Here is a 25138-nt window from a genome sequence, read left to right on the forward strand (position 1 = left end):
ACACTTTTTTGAACTGGGATGCAGCACACAAGATGAGAGCGCATTCTTGCATTTAAACAGCTTGATGGAGCGCAAATAGAATGCAGGGATCTCAAGACATGTTTTCTAAGTTTCAAACTTCATTTAATTTGACACAGCGACCTAAAAACGATACGTTTATGACGCAACGCAACCAAAATGAGATGCTCCAAAAGCATCCGTCTGATGCAGGTGTACATTGACGAATTCAATTTCAAAATGGATTGTTGAGGACTATAGGTCAATGACTGACTTATGCTCAATAATATGGAAATAAACAATATATTGGATTTTAAAGACACTTTTTGTATTGTCTTATTAATGCTTAACTCTTCTGCCACAATAGTGTAATGCATTTTAATTATCCGAATACTATTTTTTATAATATATATATATATATATATATATATATATATATATATAAAATTTGTAAATATTTATATATTACTATTTATAATAATTTCATCATTATATACTGAATTATTGTTATTTAATCAATATTTATATATGCGATTAATTAATCGCCATACCATGTAATACATTCTAATAAAAAAAAAATATCAATTGACAGCCCTAATAATTATTCATTAATTTTAATAATATTGGGAACGATACTGCTAATTACTATATATTTTTAAAGTCAACAAGAAACAGCAATCGCAACCCATTTTAATTCTGCAATCTGTTGCATTTCTGAAAACTACAAGATACTTAACAAGAATGAATGTAGGGTGGGACATGATTTTATCCGTTAAAAATTAACTAGATTGTGAAAAGTGGGCATTGCACAACAGAATCAAGCCATGTGGTTTTAAAAATGTAAAAGGGATTTACATTTATATTTTCCAAAAAGACGTTTTAGAGGCAGAGCAAGTTACTATATTTTGGTAAAACATTACTTTTTTTCTTCTTCTTTTTTTTTTGGAATAACATGCACCTAATCACTGTGTACCATGAGGCCAGACAAGTGCATTAAGAATATTAATAGGGTCAATTTTGATTTCATGTTGACTTGAACAATAATTTTGGAACTTTAAACAATAAAAACATTTTTTTTTTTTAAATTGATGCAATCTATATAACCTAGTCAAGAATGTAAAAAAAGCAACATTTTTATGACAAAAACTAAACTTAAAATACTGCAGAACACCTCTGTGTGATGACTCATAAACTGGTTCATTGAAACAAACCATCCACATGAACAGATTTGCTCAAATGAATCAGCATCCCAATACTAACACACACAATGGAAAGACTTTCAGTGCACCGCTCGCTCATACCTAATTCTGTAGCAAAAACACACATGCAGACACTATACGGTTTAATATAGCAGCATATTATTGAGGAATGTCTGGAGGCCGGACTAATGTAAGTGTATACTGCAGTATTGCTTTATACAGAAATCATATCAATCAGCTGGATTCATCACAGTCTCGTTTTATGCAGATCTTTCTTTCACTCATCGCTCGTCTCTGACTCCAGTTGACCGCAAGTCTATTTAAATCTCTGAATTACAACAGAATTTAGCAGAAGAGCACAGCTGTGATCATCCTGGATGTATTTTATTCTACAACAGGAAGATGTTAAAATGGGTGTTTTGCTGTATTTGTGAAATCACATGTTAGATTCAATGAATGAGTCCCTATTTAAAAAACAATGTGCGTTGTGAAACGTGCTATTAGATTATTTAGACACTTAAACCTCCTATTGCTTTCGGTCATTTTTGACCCAGGAGAGGTAGATAATAATTTTGAAATACCACATAGTTTTTAGTACGGGAACCAAACTTTGTGATGTTGTCAAAACAATCAAAATACACACAATAAATTTTTTTTCTGATTTTTTAATACAATTGTTTAAGAGATATAACCATTTTTTTTAAATTGTTACATTGTTCACGGGTCAATTTTGACCTGGGCATCAATTGTGGCTTTAAACATGATATTATGTTTATTTTTTGTAGGGCTGCACGGTTTGGACAAAAATCATACTGCGAATATTTTGAAAAACACAGCGATTGTGATTTGAACTGCAATATGAAAAAAACATTTTTTACAAAGGGGCGTTCAAACTTAAGTCCTCTTAAAAAGAACCAAATTTTGACCTCTTTCACTTCAGCCAAAAACACAAATAAATAAAGGAATAAATGCAACAGTGAAACAAAGAGGGAAAACATGATGTTTTGTCCATTTTGTGACAGCCCACCTTTTATCATTATCATCAAGTTCAATATTATGCTATGTAATATGTTATGTTATAAAATATAATTCTAAAATATCATACTGAATAATAATCCTAATAACCATAATAATTATAATTATTATTATTATTAAGGTTAAGAAATTATTACAGAAATATCCTACAGTTGTATGATCATTATAATAATAATAATTATTATTATTATTGCCAAGGAGTTCTCAACCCTTATGCCATTGTCACATTCATCCGGATCCATGTGAGAATGGCGTTTCCATTTTTGAAACCCTCTCCGTCCACACTGATGTTTTCAAGCATTTTCCACAAGTTGCTCGTCCACACTAAAACACACAAGAACACTTAAATCCCGTTACAGCGCATACAAAAAATCGCCGTTCCTGAAATGCAACTGTCGCCAGACAGCAATCAGCATCAGCTTTGAAGGAATGCATTGTGAAGGTTGAACAAAGTAACATTTATCTTTAAAAACACTCTCCAAGCGAATATTAGGCACAATAACGCCACTACAACATGGGCCGCCACCTTGATTGCTTTGGGTTGAATGGATCACATGACTGCGTCACATGACAACAAATACCTCATCGTCAGGGGCGCAGCTACCTGGGGGGGGGGGGGGGGGGGGTTGTAGGGGTGTCCATTATAAGCATTCACCCCATGAATCTGTCGAACGTGGCGCCCCCTATGTGTTGCATACCTTGCATATATGGTTTTTGCATCTCTACTCATCGTTTTCAGATATCTCCATCTTCACTGTCCACACTACAACACGAAGATGGCGTTTTGAAATTTATCCACTTGGGAGAGCATTTTCGAAAAGCTTTTGCTGTCAACATTGGCATCTCAGTGTGGACATGGCCTCAAACGGCAGGAAGGTATTTAGATTTTATTTCTATTAATTGTGCAGCCATTATTGACACTGATGTCTACTACGGTAAAGAAAGATAACAAAGGCAAAAAAATTAAAAGTCTCAAAGAATCACGTTACTTTACCTACATTTTTGCTAAATTCATTTTACATGGCTCGTTGAACACTAGATGAACACTACAACAACATGACTTTTATCCACTTTCACACAAATCACGAGTAAAATGTAAAATTATCAGTTCATAAACACTTACTTTTCGCCCTGTTCCTCACACAATGCTATCTCATGACATCTAAACACTTTTACTATAGCGCATGACTCATTTTAACATTTGCATTACATAATCAACTACATTTACAAGCTTGTTCGAGTGTGATTAAATTGAGCTCGACTGATAGAGCATTGCACTTGTGATGTAAAGGAGCGGGGTACGAGTCCTGAAGAACACGCAAGTCCACATGTGAACCCAAAGTGTCATAGAAGCAGCACAAATTGACGTGGTTGTGTTATTCAGCCCACATTTGCTTTTTCTGACCCTATTGGTTAGGTTTAGGTTTAAGGTTTAAGGTTGGGAGGTTTTGTTCATTTAAAACTCCATACAGCATTAACCTTAAAAACCTCATCTGTTTGAGAGAACATTTAACTCGCTTTTAGCGCCACACTGTAGACATTTCACTTCAGAACTGCAGCGATACGGGGTCTGGGTAGTTCAGTGAGTATTGACGCTGACTGTCACCCCTGGAGTCATGAGTTTGAATCCAGGGCGTGCTGAGTGACTCCAGCCAGGTCTCCTAAGCAACCAAATTGGCCCGGTTGCTAGGGAGGGTAGAGTCACATGGGGTAACCTCCTCGTGGTCGTGATTAGTGGTTCTCGCTCTCAATGGGGCGTGTGGTAAGTTGTGCGTGGATCGTGGAGAGTAGCATGAGCCTCCACATGCTGTGAGTCTCCGCGGTGTCATGCACATCGAGTCACATGATAAGATGCGTGGACTGACGGTCTCAGAAGCGGAGGCAACTGAGACTTGTCCTCCACCACCCGGATTGAGGTGAGCAACCGCGCCACCACGAGGACCTACTAAGTAGTGGGAATTGGGCATTCCAAATTGGGAGAAAAGGGGATAAAAAAAAGAACTGCAGCGATACGTGTAATGAAATACAACACCAGTTCATTCAAAGTCATTAGACATCATTCATGAAACTTTTGTAAATACTGTATATGAATACATTTGGAGTAATCTGCGCGTGAAATGGACCTTTGCGAAAACCTTTCGCCAGATTCACAAACACTTCGCACTCCCTGAATTTGTTAGTAAAATGTGGGTATGTTAGTGAATTTCAAACAATGGTAAATAGGGGGCGTGTGCACGTTCATTCACAATTATCATAATCCACGCCCATGAAAACACCATATAAGGAAGGCACCAGACTCATTAGTAAATGCTGTTAACATCTATGCAGAACAGTAACTGTGCATTCACATCGTAAAATTTTCATTTAGCAAACACAATTGCATGTTAAAGAAAGTATGGATCTTACTGTCTTCGGAGGCTCTTTTGTGAATCAAACTGTCCAAGAGGTCAATAAAAAGGGTTTGACATGAAACGTTAGTGTTAAAATGTTAAGTTCACGCCGGGAGGAGGATGTCCACCATCGTTAACCTTCTCTGGTTCAGTTAGCAGCACATCGCCTGTATTATGAAGGCAACAGTGATATACTTTCAACTGGAAGAATCTTCAGAGAACTTCTTTGACCGAAACGATGTAAGATATTACAGATTTGCAAGCTATATGACAATGTGCAGGCTTTTTCTATTTGTTCCCTGTTGTATTTGTGTACGCACCTGCCTGCGATGTGTTTATTTATGGGTTTAACAGCTAGAGGTAAACCGATATATCGGTTTTACCAATTAATCGCTGCTGATAGTTGCTTTTTGGAACTATTGGTTACTGGTAAAATTCTATGTTGATAGTTGCCGATAGTTTTTTCATAATTTCAAAATAAGAGTCCCCGGTATGTTTCGTGCATGTTTATACTTAAAATTCCCATGTTATACACCAAATCTTAATTTTTTCCAGTTGTTATTGGGATTTTGGTTGAACAAAACACTGCATCTGGGATTTTATTCATTGTGGACTCTTTGTCTTTGCCCGCCATAGTAAAGAAAGTATATATTTATTTTTTTGACATTCTATAAATCCATTTTAAAAACTATTGGACGATTAATTGGTTATCAGCCTTTCCCACCACCTTATTTATCGGCATCGGCAAAATCCACTATCGGTCGACCTCTATTAACAGCATTAGCATTGATCATACGTTATCAACTGAACGCAATTTACCGATGACTGTACTAAATTATGAAACCTAAACTATAGAGATCATACCAAATAAAAAAAAAACTGTCCAACCATTCACATTAGAGGGCATTAATTTATTCGAGACAATCAAACGCAAACTGCGTTTTTCCATGAACTTTTCACCCCATGTCAAGCACTTCTGCTGGAAAAACGATAAGCAGAGTTGGGGAAAAAAACTATACTTTAAAAAAATAAGTGCAAGCAGCAAAGAAACATTTCTAAATAAGTATAGGCTATGGTTTAAAAGAAAACAAAGCTTTTTTTCTCATTTGACTAAATTATGTTATTTTTTAAGGTTAGTTGCATTCATTTAATTATTCATGACTTATTTAATTTCTCTTCTATCAAAATGTTGTCATGTCAGTTTGCCTGAAAGAACACAACACGTTCGGACGTCTTACGATGATTTACACATGGTCTGGAGCAGGTGTAAATTTTGTTCGTACCAACTAATGTTTTAAAAATACGAAAACTTTCATGAATCTGTGAATTTACATAAGAATGGCTTTATGAATGATTTACAAAAAAAATAGTGCTACTCATGTTTCATGAATGAGGCCCATTGAACTAAAACTGCAGATTTTTGTTTTTTAAATGTAATGACATTCAGACATTTTTAAGTGTCCAAATCATTTTCGGGGCCTCAGTATATATCCTGACTTTGACCGGGACATACAATTGCGGCCAAAGCTTGCTGCCACTTTAGAGGCTGTTTCTTTTGGAGGAAGTGCTGTTTCTGACCCTACGATTATCCACAGTGCTCTGTCTCACACTATAAATACAGCGTTTGCATGGACGACATCCTCTAACGAAAGCCAACCACCAATCCAGGAAGGTCATAGACACACACCTAGTGCCCACGGTAGTGTTGGGTAAGCCACACGTGGTGAGACACTTCGCTTCACCTGCCCTTCTGAAATCACTCGCTAAATCTCTGTGGCTCTGACGCGTCGCATCTTTCTCGCCCTCAATCCTGCTGAGCTTGGCGGCAGCTCCACGCCCCCTTCCCGACTCAGCCTGTGTGAGGTTCTTACTGTCATCACCCCGATTCAGCCCAGAGTAAAATAAGCACATGCAGAGAGAAAGACGAATGGAAGCGTGTATTACCAGATGGCTTTAAGGATATACGGGTTTCAGCAAACAGTCAAGCACTTTTAAAACATATTAAGCATTCTCGCAGCTCCAGTTGGCCTGTCTCGCCCCAGCCCAACCCCCAAATCTGTCTCGCTGCCAAGCTGCCCCATTCGCCCACTGTGTGCTGTACGAGCTCACCGACTCTGACCACCCAAACACACATTAATGCGCCTGGCATTTATTTTCACTGCTTTAACAATCTTCCTGCTTCCTCACCCGGGCGGCGTACGGTCCCCGTTTCAGGGTCGAGTTAGAATGATGAGTCCAGGGTTCACAACGTCTCCTCTGTGCTTTGTGCGCGAGGGTTAGAGGGAAGAACCCTAAACCATTCCACTGTATAAAGGTCACGGGGCTCGAGTTACAGGTCACCGTCGAAGAGGCGAACACATGCTCGCACGAGATTTGATCACCATTAACTTCTGACATCACTCTAAAAACACTCGTAAAATAGACACACACGCGGGGTACATCTGCAGCCAGAAACAGAGCAAACGGCCCTCATCCACAATGATCACTTATTCTCCACTTTGAGTCGTGCACATGTAGGTCATTTCAACGGCCCCATTCATAGCGCTCCATTTTAACATCTCCAATAAAGTGTAATTGAACCTCATTACTGTCTAACTGAAGCATTTTACCGCTTGAGCGCATTCTCAAGCCTCTGTGTTCATCGCTAACCTGCAGTTAAGAGAGTTTACATCACCTCTCAAACTGTTCTTCTAAACTTAAAATGTGGCTCAGAGAGGTCAGTCTTTTTTTAACCTTCAGACCAGATTGAAGACTCAAAATTATAGTTTGAAATATTTCTAACCTGTGTGAAAAACAAGATTTAATTTTACACAGGTAAAAAACATCTCAAACTAAAGATATTTATTTCTTAATCGTATGAAATTTTACTTTTGCAGGGTTCATATGTACATTACTGACTAAACATCCATGATGCACACGTGAAAAAATGTATTTTGTATCTAAAGCATAAAAATAGAATAATTTAATCTTAATTAACTTACAACTTTTTACAGCAACCCTGATTAAGATTATAAACATTTAATGAATAGAGATTTCCTACGCATTATAACCAAAACATGTAATGTATGTTATAATTGTCAAAATATTACTGCAGTCTTGACCAATGCAAAATAGGTATCGTTTGAAAGCTTCGAAGCTCTACTTTCCAATGCATGTAGACATTATGACCAAAACTGAACAAGTGCTTTGAAATTTACAGACAAATCAGAAGTGTTCAGTTTTGAGAATTTATTTAAAAAAAAGAAAATTGCACTGTAAATATTATTGCATTCAGTAAAAAGAATCTCATCAAGTAGTCATGTGTCATATGTTGTTGAAAAGCTGTTAAAGAGTAGAATACAACCAGCCTATTTGTTTTACTCACTGACAGAAATATAGCGAGTAATAGCTAAATATATGTCTTTGACAATTATGTTGGTGTTGTTTATATGCCGCATTTTCACTTATAACTTCAAGAAAAATAAACGGAACATAAAATATCACACAACATTACTTAGAGGAGGTGATTATCTTTCAAACGAGTCCACACACAAGGTAATCAGATGCATAGATCATTAGATAAACCACATGAAGCACAATGTTACATATGACCACCAGGAGATGGCGCCAAATACATGACACAGACTCAATGATGACTCAAATGACACAGAATGAAACTCATTCTGTGAAATCTCATTACTAAAATCATGACTGCATGCTATACAAACCTTTATTCATTGTTGTGTTTGCATGTGTAATTAGTTCTTATGTACAATTATTATGTTTTATTTGTTTGGAGATGTTTTTGGATACTATGATATATTATTTGTGTAATGCTATAACTTTTGATTGCTTTGTTGTATCAACACAAAATTTCTCTCAGTTACATTTGACATGACTGGGAAAAAAACAAAAGCAGTTTTATGGAGCCACCTCATTTACACCCAGAGATATATAATGTCAAATCAGAAAAAAAAAGAAGTTATTTTTTGGCAATTTTTCAGCAGTTTCTTAGGCTGAGAGTCTCAGATGGTATCATAATCTATATCATAAAAAAAGTAACATTTTTCTTTACAATGATAACAAACACTTGACCCTCCTTGTTTATTTATTTATTTATTTTGTTGAGTTATAAGTCTTTAATTTTGGGTATGCCACTGAAAAAGGAAATCTTTCAAAACACCCTCAGAGGTTAAAGGGTTAAACAGTGCAAAATACAAGCTTGCCATACTGAACACATCAAGCATCCAATAGAACGTTTCACAGATTGTTATGATGCGTTTCCACCTTATTTAGCTGTGTAAATCTAGCAAACTTTTTATATTTTTTTATTTTTAAAATATTTAGTGTAAATGAATAACATAATATTTTGTATTATATTACCCTGGAATAAGTTTAAAAAAACGAGTTACCACTGCTCCGATGAGGTGGGTTTGCTTATATGTTTCATCAGCTGAATGATCAACACCAATTTAAACAATAGTACAACACACTAAAAAAAAATATATATATATATGTGGTAGTTCTTGATTCACTGATTGTGGAATCAGACTGAAAGACAAAATTATTGATATGATTTGTTCATCTGTTTGGATAGATTTACTTCTCACCTACATTTTTATAGGCTATCTTATTTAACTTATAGAAAATAAATGTGTGTGTTGGTGCATTCAAGTCATATCGGAATTAGCATATTTACGAGTTCAATGCACATGAATGGCACCACAAATTCGTAATTATGAGTGGGAATCTCTGGATTTTCTTGTTGTCAATTTAATCAATTTAAATCATGGCAAATTGTTACTGGTAATAATTCAGTTTCACTTGAGGATTCTGACTGTGCAGTTATGTTTGTATGCATTTTCTGTACTCATTTTGCTGGTTATTGCAACCACAAGCATTTGCAACAAAACTACATTTCCCATCATAATACACTGATCAGCCACAACATAAAACCACTGACAGGTGAAGTGAATAACATTTATTATCTCGTTACAATGGCAACTGTCAAGGGGTGGGATATATTAGGTAGCAAGTTAGCAGTCAGTTCTTAAATTTCATGTGTTGGAAGCAGGAAAAATGGGCATGTGGATCTGAGCGACTTTGACAAGGGCCAAATTGTGATGGCTAGACGACTGGGTCAGAGCATCTCTAAAACGGCAGGTCTTGTGGGGTGTTCCCGGTGTGCAGTGGTTAGTACCTACCAAAAGTGGTCCAAGGAAGGACAACCGGTGACCCAACCAAAGGCTCCCATGGATGTTACTTTGACACATACCACCTACCTAAATATTGAAGACCACGTACACCCCTTCATGGCAACGGTATTCCCTGATGGCAGTGGCCTCTTTCAGCAGGATAATGTGCCCTGCCACACTGCACACATTGTTCAGGAATGGTTTGAGGAACATGATGAAGAGTTCAAGGTGTTGCTCTGGCCTCCAAATTCCCCAGATCTCAATCTGATTGAGCATCTATGGGATGTGCTGGACCAATAAGTCCGATCCATGGAGGCCCACCTCGCAACTTACAGGACTTAAGGACCTGCTGCTAATGTCTTGGTGCCAGATACCACAGGACACCTTCAGAGGTCTTGTGGAGTCCATGCCTCAACGGGTCAGAGCTGTTTGGTGGCACGAGGGGGACCTACATGATATTAGGCAGGTGGTTTTAATGTTGTGGCTGATCGGTGTTTGTAGCCTAACAAGAATGATAAAACAGATAGATAACGCATGAATTACACACTTATGTGTGGCTTTGCACTTCATTTTGTGAAGTGCAAAGTCAGGGGTATTTCCCTCATTTGGAACATGGAACTCGAGTAATTGGTTTAAATCTCATTCAAACAAAGTTGTAAGCATTTTTATGTACGTATTTGGTAATTTTGGCATTTACAACAATCTTCCCTTGGCCCCATCACTCAAACCCTCTGTGCAGGGCATCAGGATCATATTACTCTCCAGTAATTGGCTTATTTCAAGTTGGACATCCCCAAAAGACCGGTTCAGTTAAGTTTTGAACTTGAGAATCACAGTGAGTTGTCTGACCAATTAAAGATTCTGTTTGGCAAACATATGGTTCATATGGACTTAATCAACTGATTAATTCAAAAGACTCAACTCAAAACTTGTTTGTGAGTCAGATATCACTATCACTCACTATCTGCCCCATGCACAGATAGATTCCTGAAAACTTCATCTGTGCTCCTCTGGCAAAGCTACAGTATATGTGTCACAGAGAGCGAGAGCGAGACAGCGAGACCCAAGAGCAGAGGAACAGTTCAAAGGATTTATTAACAATAAATGCTAACTTTAACTGTGCTGGTGAAGACTGTAGATCCAGGCATCAGCTGCAGTTGAGGGAAGGAGTTTTGGGGATAAGTGCGCGCCGTAGCCGCACTATGGGTAGATCTGTGAAGCGTGTGTTCGAAGATGAGTGTGTGCGTTATGGAAGTCAGGAGCAGACTCGTAGGAATCCTCCGTAAAAGTGTAGTGAGGTGCAGAGAACAACGGCTAGCAGATTGGAAGGCAATCACTTTCCCGACACACAGGCAGAGACGAGGAATCCTCCGTTGAAGATTCTTGAGTGCAGAGAACAAGTGTACAGCAAGCTGGAAGGTAACCACACTCCCGACACACGGGCATAGACGGACACCCAAACAGATACACGAGACAGGACCATCTTGCCAGGATACTGAGAACATGAAGGGTTTAAGTAGGGAGTGAATTAGAGGAGAACCAGATGTTGCTAGCACGCTGATAAGTGGCATGATCAGCGTTCCCCTGGGAACAATCAATGTTCCCATGGAAATACTGATCATGCATGCTGGCCGCGCCTGCGAGACATGAGGGAGAGAAAATAAAAAAAAAAAACACACAGACTAAACCAACAAACTCACCGGAGCCGTAACAATGAGTGTATACATGCATTCCATTCTCATTTCAACAAATTTTCCAGGTATTCCGGGACTTACTTTTCTGACTGCTAAATTGCAGTTCAAAGAAACAGTTCACCCAAAATGTTAAATTCCATTAGTATTTACTCTTTTTCATGTCTTTCCAAGTCTGCATGACTTTCTTTCTTCCATGGAACACAAAATGGTGAATTTTTTAAGAATATCCAGGCCACTTTTTCCACATATAATGAAAATTAAACAGGAATGTGGCTGTCAAGCTTAAAAAAAATAATAACAAAATAACAAAAAACACCAAAAGTAACATAAAGTGATCCGTTTATGCATGAAATTCAGAATCATCTAAAATCATACAATAGTTTTGTCTGAGCAAAAGACTGAAATTTGAGTGTTTATTAAAGGTGCTGTAAGTGATTTCAGTCGTTCTACTTCCACAAGACTGAGCCATTGAATTAGCCACACCCCCTTTTTCCAAAACCCCGCCCTTCAAAGATACCAAATGAGCTTTATTGAGACTGATAAGGAGCAGAAACAGTTGTTAAAAACAACCGCTGCAAAATAGCGCCCTCAACTGACAACTGTTATGAACAACATGGCATAAAAATGGCATTAAGCCTCAATAATTCGCTGCGACTACAACGCTATGAGAACACGCAAAGAGGACACATTTTTGTTTGCTGTTTACAAAGTCTAGAGCTGTCATAGAGACCAGTGAGATAAAGTGATGTGAAAAAGTATTTGCTTTTCTGCAAATCCTGATTTCTTCTATTTTTGTGTATTTTTCATACTAAAATATTTCAGTGTTTCAAACGAGATATAACACAAAACAAAGGCAACCTTAGTAAACACAAAATACAGTTTTCGAATATATATATATATATATATATATATCTTTTTATTGAAACAAAAAAGTTATCCAACACCTTTATCACCCATGTGAAAAAGTAACTGCCCCCTTAAAATTAATAGCTGGTTGTGCCACCTTTAGCAGCAACAACTGCAACCAAACACTTCTGATAACTGGAGATCAGTCTTTCACAATGCTGTGGTGGAATTTTGGCCCACTCTTCTTTGCAGAACTGCTTTAGTTCAGACACATTGGAGGATTATCAAGCATGAACTGCCCGTTTAAGGTCCTGCCACAGCATCTCAATCGGGTTCAAGTCACGACTTTGACTAGGCCACTCCAAAACTTTAATTTAGCTTCTTTTGAGGCATTCAGAGGTGGACTTACTCCTATGCTTTTGAAAATTGTCTTGCTGCATAATCCAGTTGCGCTTGAGCTTCAACTCACGGACTGATGACCGGACGTTCTCCTTTTGGATTTTCTGGAAGAGAGCAGAATTCATGTTTCCCTCAATTATTGCAAGTCGCCCTGAAACAGCAAAGCATCCCCACACCATCACACTACCACCACCATGCTTGACCGTAGGTATGATGTTCTTTTTGTTGAATTCGGTGTTTGATTTACACCAGATATAACGGGACCCGTCTTCCAAACAGTTCCACTTTCGACTCATCAGTCCACAGAACATTCTCCCAAAACGTTTGAGGATCATCAAGGTGTGTTTTGGTAAAATTTAGTTAAGCTTTAATGTTTTTCTAGGCAGTGTTATTATAGTTAACAAAAACTAACTAAAATCATTTTCTGAAATTATTGAAAAAAAAAAGAAAATCTAAAATAAAATAAAAATGATCTTGATTTCATTTTAGTTTTTGATGTAATAAGGTGAATATGGGCAAAGTGGGACAATTTTGGAAATATTTCTTTTCTTGACACTTTTAATTATGATCCAAATGACATAACTTAATTATACCTTTTAAGAAAGCTTAGGATGTCTTCTAACTTAGCCAAAAGCAAAAGTTAGAAATATTCAATACTGGGAAATTGAACCTTTGAAGACCTTCTTTTGACCAAATCTCAGATGTATTTTAGCAGCAGGGCCTACTGGTAAAGTGGGACAGAGGAAAAATTATTCTCTTCTTTAATCACTTCTGAAGACATGGATTAAACCACTGGAGTCTTATGGATTACTTTTATGCTGCCTTTATGTGCTTTTTGGAGCTTCAAAGTTCTGGTCACCATTCACTTGCATTGTATGGACCTACAGAGCTGAAATATTCTTCTAAAAATCTTCATTTGTGTTCTGCAGAAGAAAGAAAGTCATACACATCTGGGATGGCATGAGGGTGAATAAATGATGAGAGAACTTTAATTTTTTGGGTAAACTGTCTCTTTAATTGTATACTCCCCAAAATTTAGTTTAGTAATGATTTATAATCATTTAATGAAATACATGTGGATACACTGTGGATCAAGCTTAAATGTCTTTTGTCACTTTGTCCATATTCGCCCTATATTATACATTTTGCAACATTTACAATCCACATTATCATGAAAATAACACAAGATAGACTAACACAAGACTGCCCAGAGAAACGTAATGATGTTCGACTTTTTAAATCACACGAGTAAACACTCCGCTTTGACAGCCATAAAAAATACTAAAACTAAACTGAAACTAAAAAACACTGAGAAAACTAAAACTAAACTAAAACTAACAGACAAACCGTGAAAAATTACGAAAACTAAACTAAACTGTAATGACAAACTGAACATAAAATAGAAATAAAAACTATATTAAAAATCCAAAACTATAATAAAACTGCTTCTAATTTAATTTAATTATATTTATTTATCACACATGACACATTTGCACATATACAGTGAAATTCTTTTTTTTTTTTCACATATCCCAGCTAAGCTGGGGTCAGAGTGCAGGGTCAGCCGTGATATGGCGCCCCTGGAGCAGTTAGGGTCAAGGGCCTTGCTCAAGGGCCCAACAGTGGCAGCTTGGTGGTGCTGGGGCTTGAACCCCCAACCTTCTGATCAGTAACCCAGAGCCTTAACCACTGAGCCACCAGTGCCCCGCTTCTGGGTTAGCAGTGGTTTTCTCCTCACCACACTTCCATGGATGGCATTTTTGGCCAGTGTCTTTCTGATAGTGGAGTCATGAACAGTGACCTTTACTGATGCGAGAGAGGCCTGCAGTTCCATGGATGTTGTCCTTGGCTTTTCTGTGTCTTCCTGGATGAGTCGTCGCTGTGCTCTTGGAGGAACTTTGGAAGGTTGGCCACTTCTGGGAAGGTTCACTACTGTGCCGAGTTTTCTCATTTGGAGATAATGGCTCTCACTGTGGTTCTTTGGAGTCTCAGAGCCTTTGAAATATCTTTGTAACCCTTCCCAGACTGATGTATTTCAATCACCTTTTTCCTCATAATTTCTGGAATTTATTTCGACCTTGGCATAGTGTGCTACTGGGTGAGACCTTTTAGCCAACTTCATGCTGCTGAAAAAGTTCTATGTAGGTGCTGATTTGATTGAACAGGGCTGGCAGTAATCAGGCATGGGTGTGTCTAGTCCAGCTGAACCCCATTAAATACTAAATTCATAGATTTGGGGATTTAGAAACTAATGGAACTTTTCACACAGGCCCAGTTGGTATTGGATAACTTTTTTGCTTCAATAAATAACATTCTCATTTAAAAACTGTATTTTGTGTTTACTCAGATTGCCTTTGTTTTATGTTAGATTTTGTTTGAATTTTTGAAACAATTTAGTTTGAGATATACACAAAAACAGAAGAAATCAGGATGGGGGCAAATACTTTTTCACAGCACTGTATCTCAGGACACTTATTTCATTAATATCTTTCAGAGAGTAGGACAATGTTTTTGCATATCTTTCCATGAAAAAAATAAAAATAAATCGCTTACAGCACCTTTAAATATCTTTACATTTCATGAATGAATCATTCTATAGACATTATTCACAGTAGCGCCATCTATCATTTTTAACGGGAATGACAATGAGGCTGTGATCGATTGAAAAGTGTTTTAGGATTGTTCCACCTTACGAAACATTGAAAAATATATTTCCAAGACATTTCAGTAGACAAAAAAACTCCAGAAACATGAGCTGTGGAAATTCAGGCACGTCATTGAAAAGACGGTACGTCAATTCCTCACAGCCTCGTTTTCATTCCCGTCAAAAATCAAAGATGGCGTTACTATGAAAAAGGTCTATTGATTCGGATCTTTTGAAAGAATCGGCTGATCACAAAAGCGGTGTGGTTGATTCGTTCACAAATCAAACTGATCTGGTTCTCGAGCTCAACTCAACAACTCGATGATCCAACTTAACAGCTTACTGAAAAGTTTGATTCTAAAGGCCAAAGTATTCTTCGGTTGTCCATGTTGCTAATCACTCCGCGCACAGTATCCATGATGCAAATGTCGTCCTCAGCACAGTCCACACGTGGCCCAGATTTACTTGTCCTCGACTGTGTGCATAATTGGTAAGCACTGACAGTACTAAAAGAGAATCACAAAACAGTCGAAGTGCGTATGCAACAAACGCATTCATATTTGCTCGCCGTTAGAAGAGTATACTTTGAAAGGCAACACGGTCGACCTGGCAGGATCCGATCCGGAACGCACACGAGCCTTTAGTGAATAACGACTGAAAGTTCGGTTCATCCAACCCGATCTAATGAAAGTCGTACATAATTTACGAGTTGGCTATTTCGTATGGTTTCGCACAATGTTGTTCGCATAAACTCATACGACTTCATTACGTGCAAATTCCCGGATGTGTAATGTGGAAGTAAACGTGAGTTTTGCACACGAGGCATTGAGGACATACTTATTAATATTATGCCCTTACCCAAACCCCTTATTTAAACTTGACCAATCAGTAGAGTGTGTAAACATGATAGGAAGCTGTTGTGTGTGACAGAAGCAAGTAATTCTTGCGTATTAGATGGAAACGATGTCCAGCAGTGTCATTGGCTGTAGTGAAAGTCGTAGGAATTCAAACGAGTGCAGTCGCACAAGATCATATGCCAAATTTAGAAAAGTCATACGAATCCTGACGATTTTGCAGAGAGAGTGTGTGTTGGTTCATCACACAAACTTCTATAGTATAACTTCAGATGACTCTGAATATACAGTAACGTACAAATCAACTGGATCGCTTTTATGATACTTTAATTGTTTTTTGTTTTTGTTTTTTTTTTGTTTGTTTTTTGTCATTTTGGAGGTTGACTGCCCAAGTTCTCTTTTACTTTCATTATATGGTCAGGATATTCACCTAAATTCACATATTCACCTTTTGTGTTGCACAGAAGAACGTCGGGGTTTGGAAAGACAAAAAAAAAAAAAAAAAAAAAAAAAAATGAGACAGTTATTAATTTCTGGACGAATTTACCCTTTAAGCACTTTAAGGACATTGTGGAAACTCTGCTTGGAGATGCTTCTGACATGTTAACATTTTATTTTAAGATGTTTCTTACCTGTGTGAAATTATAATTGGAGTTGAGATGTTTCTCATATCTTGTTGGGTCATCGTCTCTCTTCAGCATTAACGGACACACGACATTTAGGCACGCCATCACTCAGAGCCCGCGCGCGGGAAACAGACTCGAACTCCCCAATGACCCGCCGCTCATTTGTCAAACCTTCAGCCCTTTTCCTCGCATTATTTTCCACCATATATTATTCTTTCCTCGCGTCTTTTTCGAGTAGGCCGGGAGAGTTTGAACTGGAAGAGTCTTGCCGTTGTTTTCTTTACTAAAACACCTGTACAAACAGCATGCGCGCCAAGTGTCAGCTCTCGCTCTGACAGCTGGAAGCGCGAGTCGACCCTGTGGACTCGCCACTCGCACGAGACCAGTGCGCATGCGCGCGTCCGCCGTCTGTTCATGAGAAAAGCGAAAAACTAAACAGCATTTCTTTAACGTCTTCATTAAAAGGAAAGTTCACCAAAAAAAGAAAATTCTCTCATCATTTACTCACCCCCATGCCATCCCAGATGTGTATGACTTTCTTCAGCAGAACACAAATGAAGATTTTTAGAAGAATATTTCAGCTCTGTAGGTCCATACAATGCAAGTGAATGGTGACCAGAACTTTGAAGCTCCAAAAAGCACATAACGGCAGTCTAAAAGTAATCCATAAGACTCCAGTGGTTTAATCCATGTGATATGATAGGTTTGGGTGAGAAACACATCAATATTTAAGTCCACTTTTTACTCTAAATCGCCACATGTGGTGCCTGTAGTTTCACTTTCACAGCTGAAAGTGAAACTGGAGATTTACAGTAAAAAACAACTTAAATATTTATCTGTTTCTCACCCACACCTATCATATCACTTCTGAAGACATGGATTAAACCACTGGAGTCGTATGGATTACTTTTATGCTGCCATTATGTGATTTTTGGAGCTACATGAGGCATGAGGGTGAGTAAATGATGAGAGAATTTTCATTTTTGGGTGAACTTCCCTTTAATGACGTGGAGTTGTTGTCGCCATTTCACAAAAAAAAAAAGAAAAAAAAAAGTTTCTTATTAGAATTAGAAAAAAAAAAATAGAAATTATTTAAAAGATGATTAAGAGAAATAACTATTACAATATCTTACAGTTTACTGCTTTTTACATGTAGATAAAATACTTTATACCTGCATCTATCATTATAAGTGCATGTGCATGTTAACTAATTGAGTTTAAAGATTATAATTATAAATTATAGCACTAAGATATCATTGTACAGTGAAAAGTTCTGTATTCTTCTTATGTAGTGAAGGTGAAGTGAGAATGTATTCCAGTATTCAGTGACTGTATATGTGAGATATATGAAATATCGTATAAATATGGGACTCGTAATCCCGCATCAGATGATGTAAAAAGTTCTGGACTCACTCTGAACAGCTCGTGTGTAAGTGCAGTCAAGAGGAGACTATTTCAAGCGTAATTACTTACTGTATCGTGTTACAGTAAATTACAGGCAGACATTTGAATGATATTAATATTGGACAATATTCCTGACCACATGTCTACATCCTCCTCCACATTAATACATCTTCTGAAAGTGGGATTTGGAAAAGATCTATTTGACTTTTCCAGAGGAATGAAGATGGAGATTTAAGAAAAACCAGACATGCGTGTCAATGTGTGTTGTGACATTTATTCCTAAACTGACAGAGTATACAACGTTCTAAAACACCTGGAGAGGCCTGAGTTTGCAAATACATTCAGTATTAAAATATAAATATTCAGAGGTCATATAATGGAACTTCTCCAAGTAGAGGGATTCCTGGCGTCCCGTGGAAATGAAAACACACTCACGCACACACAAACCGACAAATCACTCAAATACAGTTTACAGGCAGCCTGCAAATATTAAACACAAGACCTCTCTGTGTGAGTCCTGCTTAAATGCAGATTACTGGTGCAAAATGATGCTCATAAACATCAAATATTTGTCACTCTACAGCGGGGGGGATTATCTGTATGAAACATTTTTGAGATGGCATTTAGGATATTCTTTGTAGATTTGATAGTAAACCACATGCCACATTAATAAACATATGACAACATGGGTTGGGGACTTTTAAATAAGTTATTAAAGGTACTTTCACTTTGGCTTGATTTTTTGCAGATCACAAATGAAAACATTATTTAATTTCATCATGACATGACTTACTGTCCATTAAAGACACATAAGAGATGCATCACGAGTCACAGAGTTGACAAACTATAGCTTACTCATCTGATTGGCTAACTGTATTTGTCAATCAAAACCTGTCAGAAAACTCTTCAAACATTCACAAACAAATCCAAGGTGAGCTACAAATGACTGATGTGCAAATGACGATCCAGCGGTTACTTTGTAAATGTAAAAAAATGCAAAAGTTTGTGAACACACTTGTGCATATTTTGTAAATATATTTATTTTCGACTATTCTTACTCTATCAAAATACTGTTTAAAATGAGTCAAATGATTATTAAGGGATAGTTCACCCAAAAATGTAAATTCAGTCATTGTTTACTCACCCCTGTTTTGTTATAACTCTATATGACTTTCTTTCTTTTTCTGAACACAAAGGGAGAAATTGTGAATAAATGTTGTGCTCAGTGATGTCATACAATGGCAGTTTATGGTGACCACCTCTTCAAGCTTCAAAAGAACACAAAAGTATAATTCAGAAGTCTAATAAATTATTCCATGAGACTCATGATTGTTATGAAAGCATATGATAAGATTTGGTGAGAAACAAACTGAAATCTAATGTATTATTTAGTGAAAATGTTCACTGACCGTTGATCTCCTGTGTGTGTTCATGATAGGACACGAGAGCAACAGTTCACGCAGCGCCCTCGTGACATTGGGGCGTTCAAGAGAAAACTCGTTTTGTTTATTTAAAAACAGGTGATAGTAACAACAGAACACAACACAACTGCACACAAAACAGAGAACAGAACTTACTAAACATGTCTGAAGAGTTTGCAGTCCAAGAATTGATGCATTTCTATGCCCAGCCTTATTTTTTTGAACGGAGTACTCGGAAATCAAACAGAAACATAGAGGAGCTACAGGCAGCCACAGTCACACCGTGTCCTAACCTGACGGCAGACGAGACATAACAAAAGGTACATTTTCTATAGTAATCAGAATTTTTTATCTAACCAGCAGCGACGAGTGACGGTACATTCTATCAATCGCTTGTTTTCTATTTTTAGCATCACGCGGGTAACTCCGTCCACTGTGAACTGGCACCGGTCCAAAAATTTTCAAAAAAATAAGGCTGGGCATAGAAATGCATCAATTCTTGGACTACAAACTCTTCAGACATGTTTAGTAAGTTCTGTTCTCTGTTTTGTGTGCAGTTGTGTTCTGTTGTCACTATCGCTGTTTTTAGATAAACAAGACGAGTTTTCTCTTGAACGCCCCAATGTCACGAGGGGGCTGCGTGAACTGTTGCTTTCGTGTCCTATCATGAACACACACAGGAGATCAACGGTCAGTGAACATTTTCTCTAAATAATACATTAGATTTCAGTTTGTTTCTCATCAAATCTTATCGTATGCTTTCATAACAATCATGAGTCTCATGGAATAATTTATTAGACTTCTGAATTATACTTTTGTGTTCTTTTGAAGCTTGAAGAGGTGGTCACCATAAACTGCCATTGTATGACATCACTGAGCACAACATTTATTCACAATTTCTCCCTTTGTGTTCAGAAAAAGAAAGAAAGTCATATAGAGTTATAACAACACAGAGGTGAGTAAACAATGACGGGTGAACTGTCCCTTTAACCGGGAATATTCCGGGTTCAATACAAGTAAAGCTCAATCGAAAGCATTTGTGGCATAATGTTGATTAGTACAAAAAATAATTACAGCTTGTTTAAATAATTGTTTTTACATGCGTTTTAGGGTTTATCACAGTAAAATCATGTTAACACACATATTGTTTATGTCTTATGTCTACTTTTGAAACAGTGAGTATTTTAATGTTTACAGATTGACCCCATTGACTTCCATTGTAAGTGTCTCACTGGAACACACATTTAAAGAAAAGGGACGAGTCGAAATACATTTTTGTGTATCAACATTATGACACAAATGCTGTCGACTAAGCTTGTATTAAAAGTGATTTTCTATGTTATTTATTGTAAAATGTGTTCAGAATGGCCTTCCTCAATGGCACTTTCTCTCATAATGCACACACACACATCTGCCGTAACCTCTGACCTCAGGAAGTCAGGCTTCTGTCGTTGTGAATGAGTTCTGTAGTGGTGGGACCTCGAGTTGTTCTCAGCCGAATGAACTCCAGCCACGACCAGCAACATTTACAAATACAAATCCTTCAGCCTCCGTCAGACAGCAGATTGTCTCTCAATGTATCTCAGTTTCTCATAAAGAGTGACAATCAACTTACCACAGTAAATAAAGCTCTGGTAAAACTATATTCTACTCTCGTACATCAAAGCTCTTTCATAAAGAACAATATCTAATTGGCAAATCATAGTCAGATGAAGTGGAAAAAAAGAAAGATCAGAATCTGTGTTCATTTCATCTGGCTCTTTCTAAACGATTGAATTTGATGTTCATGTATCGCTCAGGATGAGAGTGAGTTTAGTGTCCCATCTGTATTCGGATAGGCTTCTTTAAGAACACAACACTTGTGATCACAGACACTCACTAGAGCTGGAGACATGAGCGAGACAGACAGAGATGGAGAGAGCGTGTTGTTGATCACTGTATATTACACATGGAGCTGCGAGGAGGGTTGACGGCTCGAGCCACCAACTCCTGATTGTAGTTCACTATATCTGCTTTAACCACGTACTGCAGAAGAGAGAACAAGAAATCAATCACCCTCCCAATTAACAATCAATATACTGATTAGGGCTGGGTATTGATACAGATTTCCGATTCAATTCCGATTCAGAAGCTCATTGCTTGATTTGGATTTCAGTTGGATTCTGAGTCATTTGGGTATATTACAGTTACAGTGGCTAGAAAAGTATGTGAACCCTTTGAAATTATCTGGTTTTCTGCATTAATTGGTCATGTGATCTCATCTTCATCAAAGTCACAAGTATAGACAAACACAATGTGCTTAAGATAACAACACACAAACAATTATAATCTTTCATGTCTTTATTGAACACATCCCACTAAACATTCACAGTGTAGTTTGGAAAAAGTAAGTGAACCCCTAGGCAGGAGTTGGCAAACCTGGTGTCCAATTAATGAAACAAGATTGTAGGTGTGGGTTTGAGCTACTTTGACTTATAAAAAGCACTTAAATATTTTGAGTTTGCTATTCACAAGAAGCATCTGATGTGGACCATGCCTCGCAAAAAAGATATCTCAGAAGACCTACGATCAAGAATTGTTGTTTTGCACAAAGCTGGAAAGGGTTACAAAGTTATCTTGAAGAGTTTAGATATTCATCTGTCCACAGTTAGACAAACTGTCTATAAATGGAGATGATTTAGTACTATAGGTACTCTCACTAGAAGTGGCCGTCCAGTCAAGATGACTCAAAGGGCACACCGCAGAATGCTCAATGAGGTAAAAATGAACCCTAGAGTGACAGATAAAGACTTGAAGGAATCACTGGAACTGGTTAACATCTCTGTTCATGGGGTCTGGGTAGCTCAGCGAGTACTGACACTGACTATCACCCCTAGAGTTGCGAGTTCGAATCCAGGGTGTGCTGAGTGACTCCAGCCAGGTCTCCTAAGCAACCAAATTGGTCAGGTTGCTAGGGAGGGTAGAGTCACATGGGGTAACCTCCTCATGGTCGCTATAATATGGTTCTCGCTCTCGGTGGGGCATGTGGTGAGTTGTGTGTGGATACCGCAGAGACTAGCGTGAAGCCTCCACACGCACTACGTCTCTGCGGTAACGCGCTCAACAAGCTACGTGATAAATTGCGCGGATTGACGGTCTCAGACATGGAGGCAACTGAGATTCGTCCTCCGCCACCCGGATTGAGGCGAGTCACTACGCCACCATGAGGACTTAGAACGCATTGGGAATTGGGCATTCCAAATTGGGGAGAAAAGGGGGAGAAAAAAAATAAAATAAAAAAAACATCTCTGTTCATGAGTCTACTATACAGAAAACATTAAACAGGTATGGTGTCCATGGCAGGACATCACGAAGGAAGCCAACAAAAACATTGCTGCGCATCTGAAGTTTGCCAAAGACCATCTTGACACTCCACAACACTACTGAGAAAATGTTTTGTGGACTGATGAAACTAATGGTTGAGGATATTGCTGCCAAAGGAGGATCGAACAGTTATTAAATCCAAGGGTTCACTTACTTTTTCCACTTCACTGTGAATGTTTAGTGGGATGTGTTCAATAAAGACATGAAAGATTATAATTGTTTGTGTGTTGTTATCTTAAGCACATTGTGTTTGTCTATACTTGTGACTTTGATGAAGATGAGATCACATGACCAATTAATGCAGAAAACCAGCTAATTCCAATTTTAATACCATAATTTTTCTTGACACTGTATAACGTCCATTTTGCTTACATAAAAGAAGTCCTCTCTCAGTTTATGCTGTTAATTATACACGGGACCTTCTAACTACATTATGAGAATATACATTTTACACATTTTATTTTATCATTAGTTTTTCATCATTTTGGTCACATTTGCGCTTTTTAAAATGCACAAATTTAATTTATTCCATCAATAAATATAATATCTTGAAATTGCATCTATTATATTGCATTTCTATTAATTTTGTTACATGTTTATTCTTTATATGCATCATTTGTACTATTCACAAGTATTTACATTGAAATGTAGAACAAGTACTAAAACCGTACTGTCTCTATAAGAATAGTGGCAGTTCACCAAGCATTTCGCAGAAGTGTTTTAACTGAGTGCATATTAAAGAGAATGAAGTCGAACAGCTACTTTACTGCATCTGTGCTATGTGTGATTAGAATTAATTCATTTTCTACTTTTGTTGTTTTGATCAACAACCGACTGTGAGAACAGAAAGGATATACATTTTTGTCATATAGTACAACATTTAGTTGCATATGAGAGTGATTTACTAACAATATAGAGAGTTTGCATAAAGTAAAAAAATCAATCTTTGAATTTTAAGAATTGTTATTAGGATCGTTCAAATGAAGATCGTAATTAATCGGAAAATCTATATTTTTTGCCCAGCCCTTATATTGATTAATGTACATACTTAAAAACACATCAAAAGATAGAGTGGGAAATTCACTAAGCATGAACTGAATTGTTTTTGTAATGATAAAATATTAATCTTTGTGCCCCTCTACAAACATTCGTATATTCATACACACAACAGATACACTACTACAGTTAACACTACACACACACTCAATAACTCTAGGGTGATCTCATTACTAAGAATTCGTACGTGAAGTGTATTTTTGGATAGACACTGAATCAAGGCCAATGTATTGACAACACCTCAAACGTACATGAACAAATTCACAAATGTGTATTAATGTTTACAAATGATCTGACCATCTGAAATTAAATTGGCTGAACCTTTAAAAGTGTCCCGCAAATTTATGTATAAATGAAATCTATCTGGGACCAGTCAATTGCATTCTTTGTATGAATTCATTTAATGATCAATGTACGAACACCTACATATGAATGAGCTGCTATAAAAATACAATTAATACTTTTAGTTGTTTTTAATCAGTGATGCAAAATCATGAGGGGCAAAAAAAAGGTGAGACAATCACCGGTCCACAAACATGCTTTCCGGCGATTGGCCACTGCTGTAATCAATCAAGCGATCTGCCTCGGTAGGACTGCTGTAGCCAAGCACGCGATTGGCCACTGCTGTAATCAATCAAGCGATCTGCCTCAGTAGGACTGCTGTAGCCAGGCACGCGACTGGCCACTGCTGTAATCAATCAAGCGATCTGCCTCAGTAGGACTGCTGTAGCCAAGCACGCAATTGGCCACTGCTGTAATCAATCAAGCGATCTGCCTCAGTAGGACTGCTGTAGCCAAGCACGCGATTGGCCACTACTGTAATCAATCAAGCGATCTGCCTCAGTAGGACTGCTGTAGCCAAGCACGTGACTGGCCACTGCTGTAATCAATCACATGGGAGACTGACAGCACCCCCCCAAACATAAACTCTTCGGATCAGCACGAATCATAAAAGTAACCAAATTTGTTTTCAAAACGGCAGATTTCGCTGAAAGGTGAGGACTTTGCATCCCTGTTAATGCATCTGCCTAAGGGC

At 37.7% G+C, this 25138-nt stretch overlaps 2 protein-coding genes across 3 annotated transcripts in view; one reads left to right on the plus strand and one right to left on the minus strand.

Annotated features, from left to right (window-relative positions):
* nudt6 (nudix (nucleoside diphosphate linked moiety X)-type motif 6) overlaps positions 1-25138 on the plus strand; it is a 930254-nt gene that overhangs the window by 203772 nt on the left and 701344 nt on the right. The window lies entirely within an intron of this gene.
* Positions 20461-25138, minus strand: part of LOC127412773 (ras-related protein Rab-28-like) — a 45168-nt gene continuing 40490 nt past the window's right edge. For both annotated transcript variants that reach the window (XM_051649411.1, XM_051649413.1), the window contains one exon: positions 20461-21708. In XM_051649411.1, the coding sequence (XP_051505371.1) occupies positions 21616-21708 (93 nt within the window). In that variant the 3' untranslated portion in view covers positions 20461-21615. The remainder of the gene's footprint in view (positions 21709-25138) is intronic.

Source organism: Myxocyprinus asiaticus, chromosome 22 (assembly GCF_019703515.2).
Source record: "Myxocyprinus asiaticus isolate MX2 ecotype Aquarium Trade chromosome 22, UBuf_Myxa_2, whole genome shotgun sequence".
In the NCBI taxonomy this organism is placed as follows: Eukaryota; Metazoa; Chordata; class Actinopteri; order Cypriniformes; family Catostomidae; genus Myxocyprinus; species Myxocyprinus asiaticus.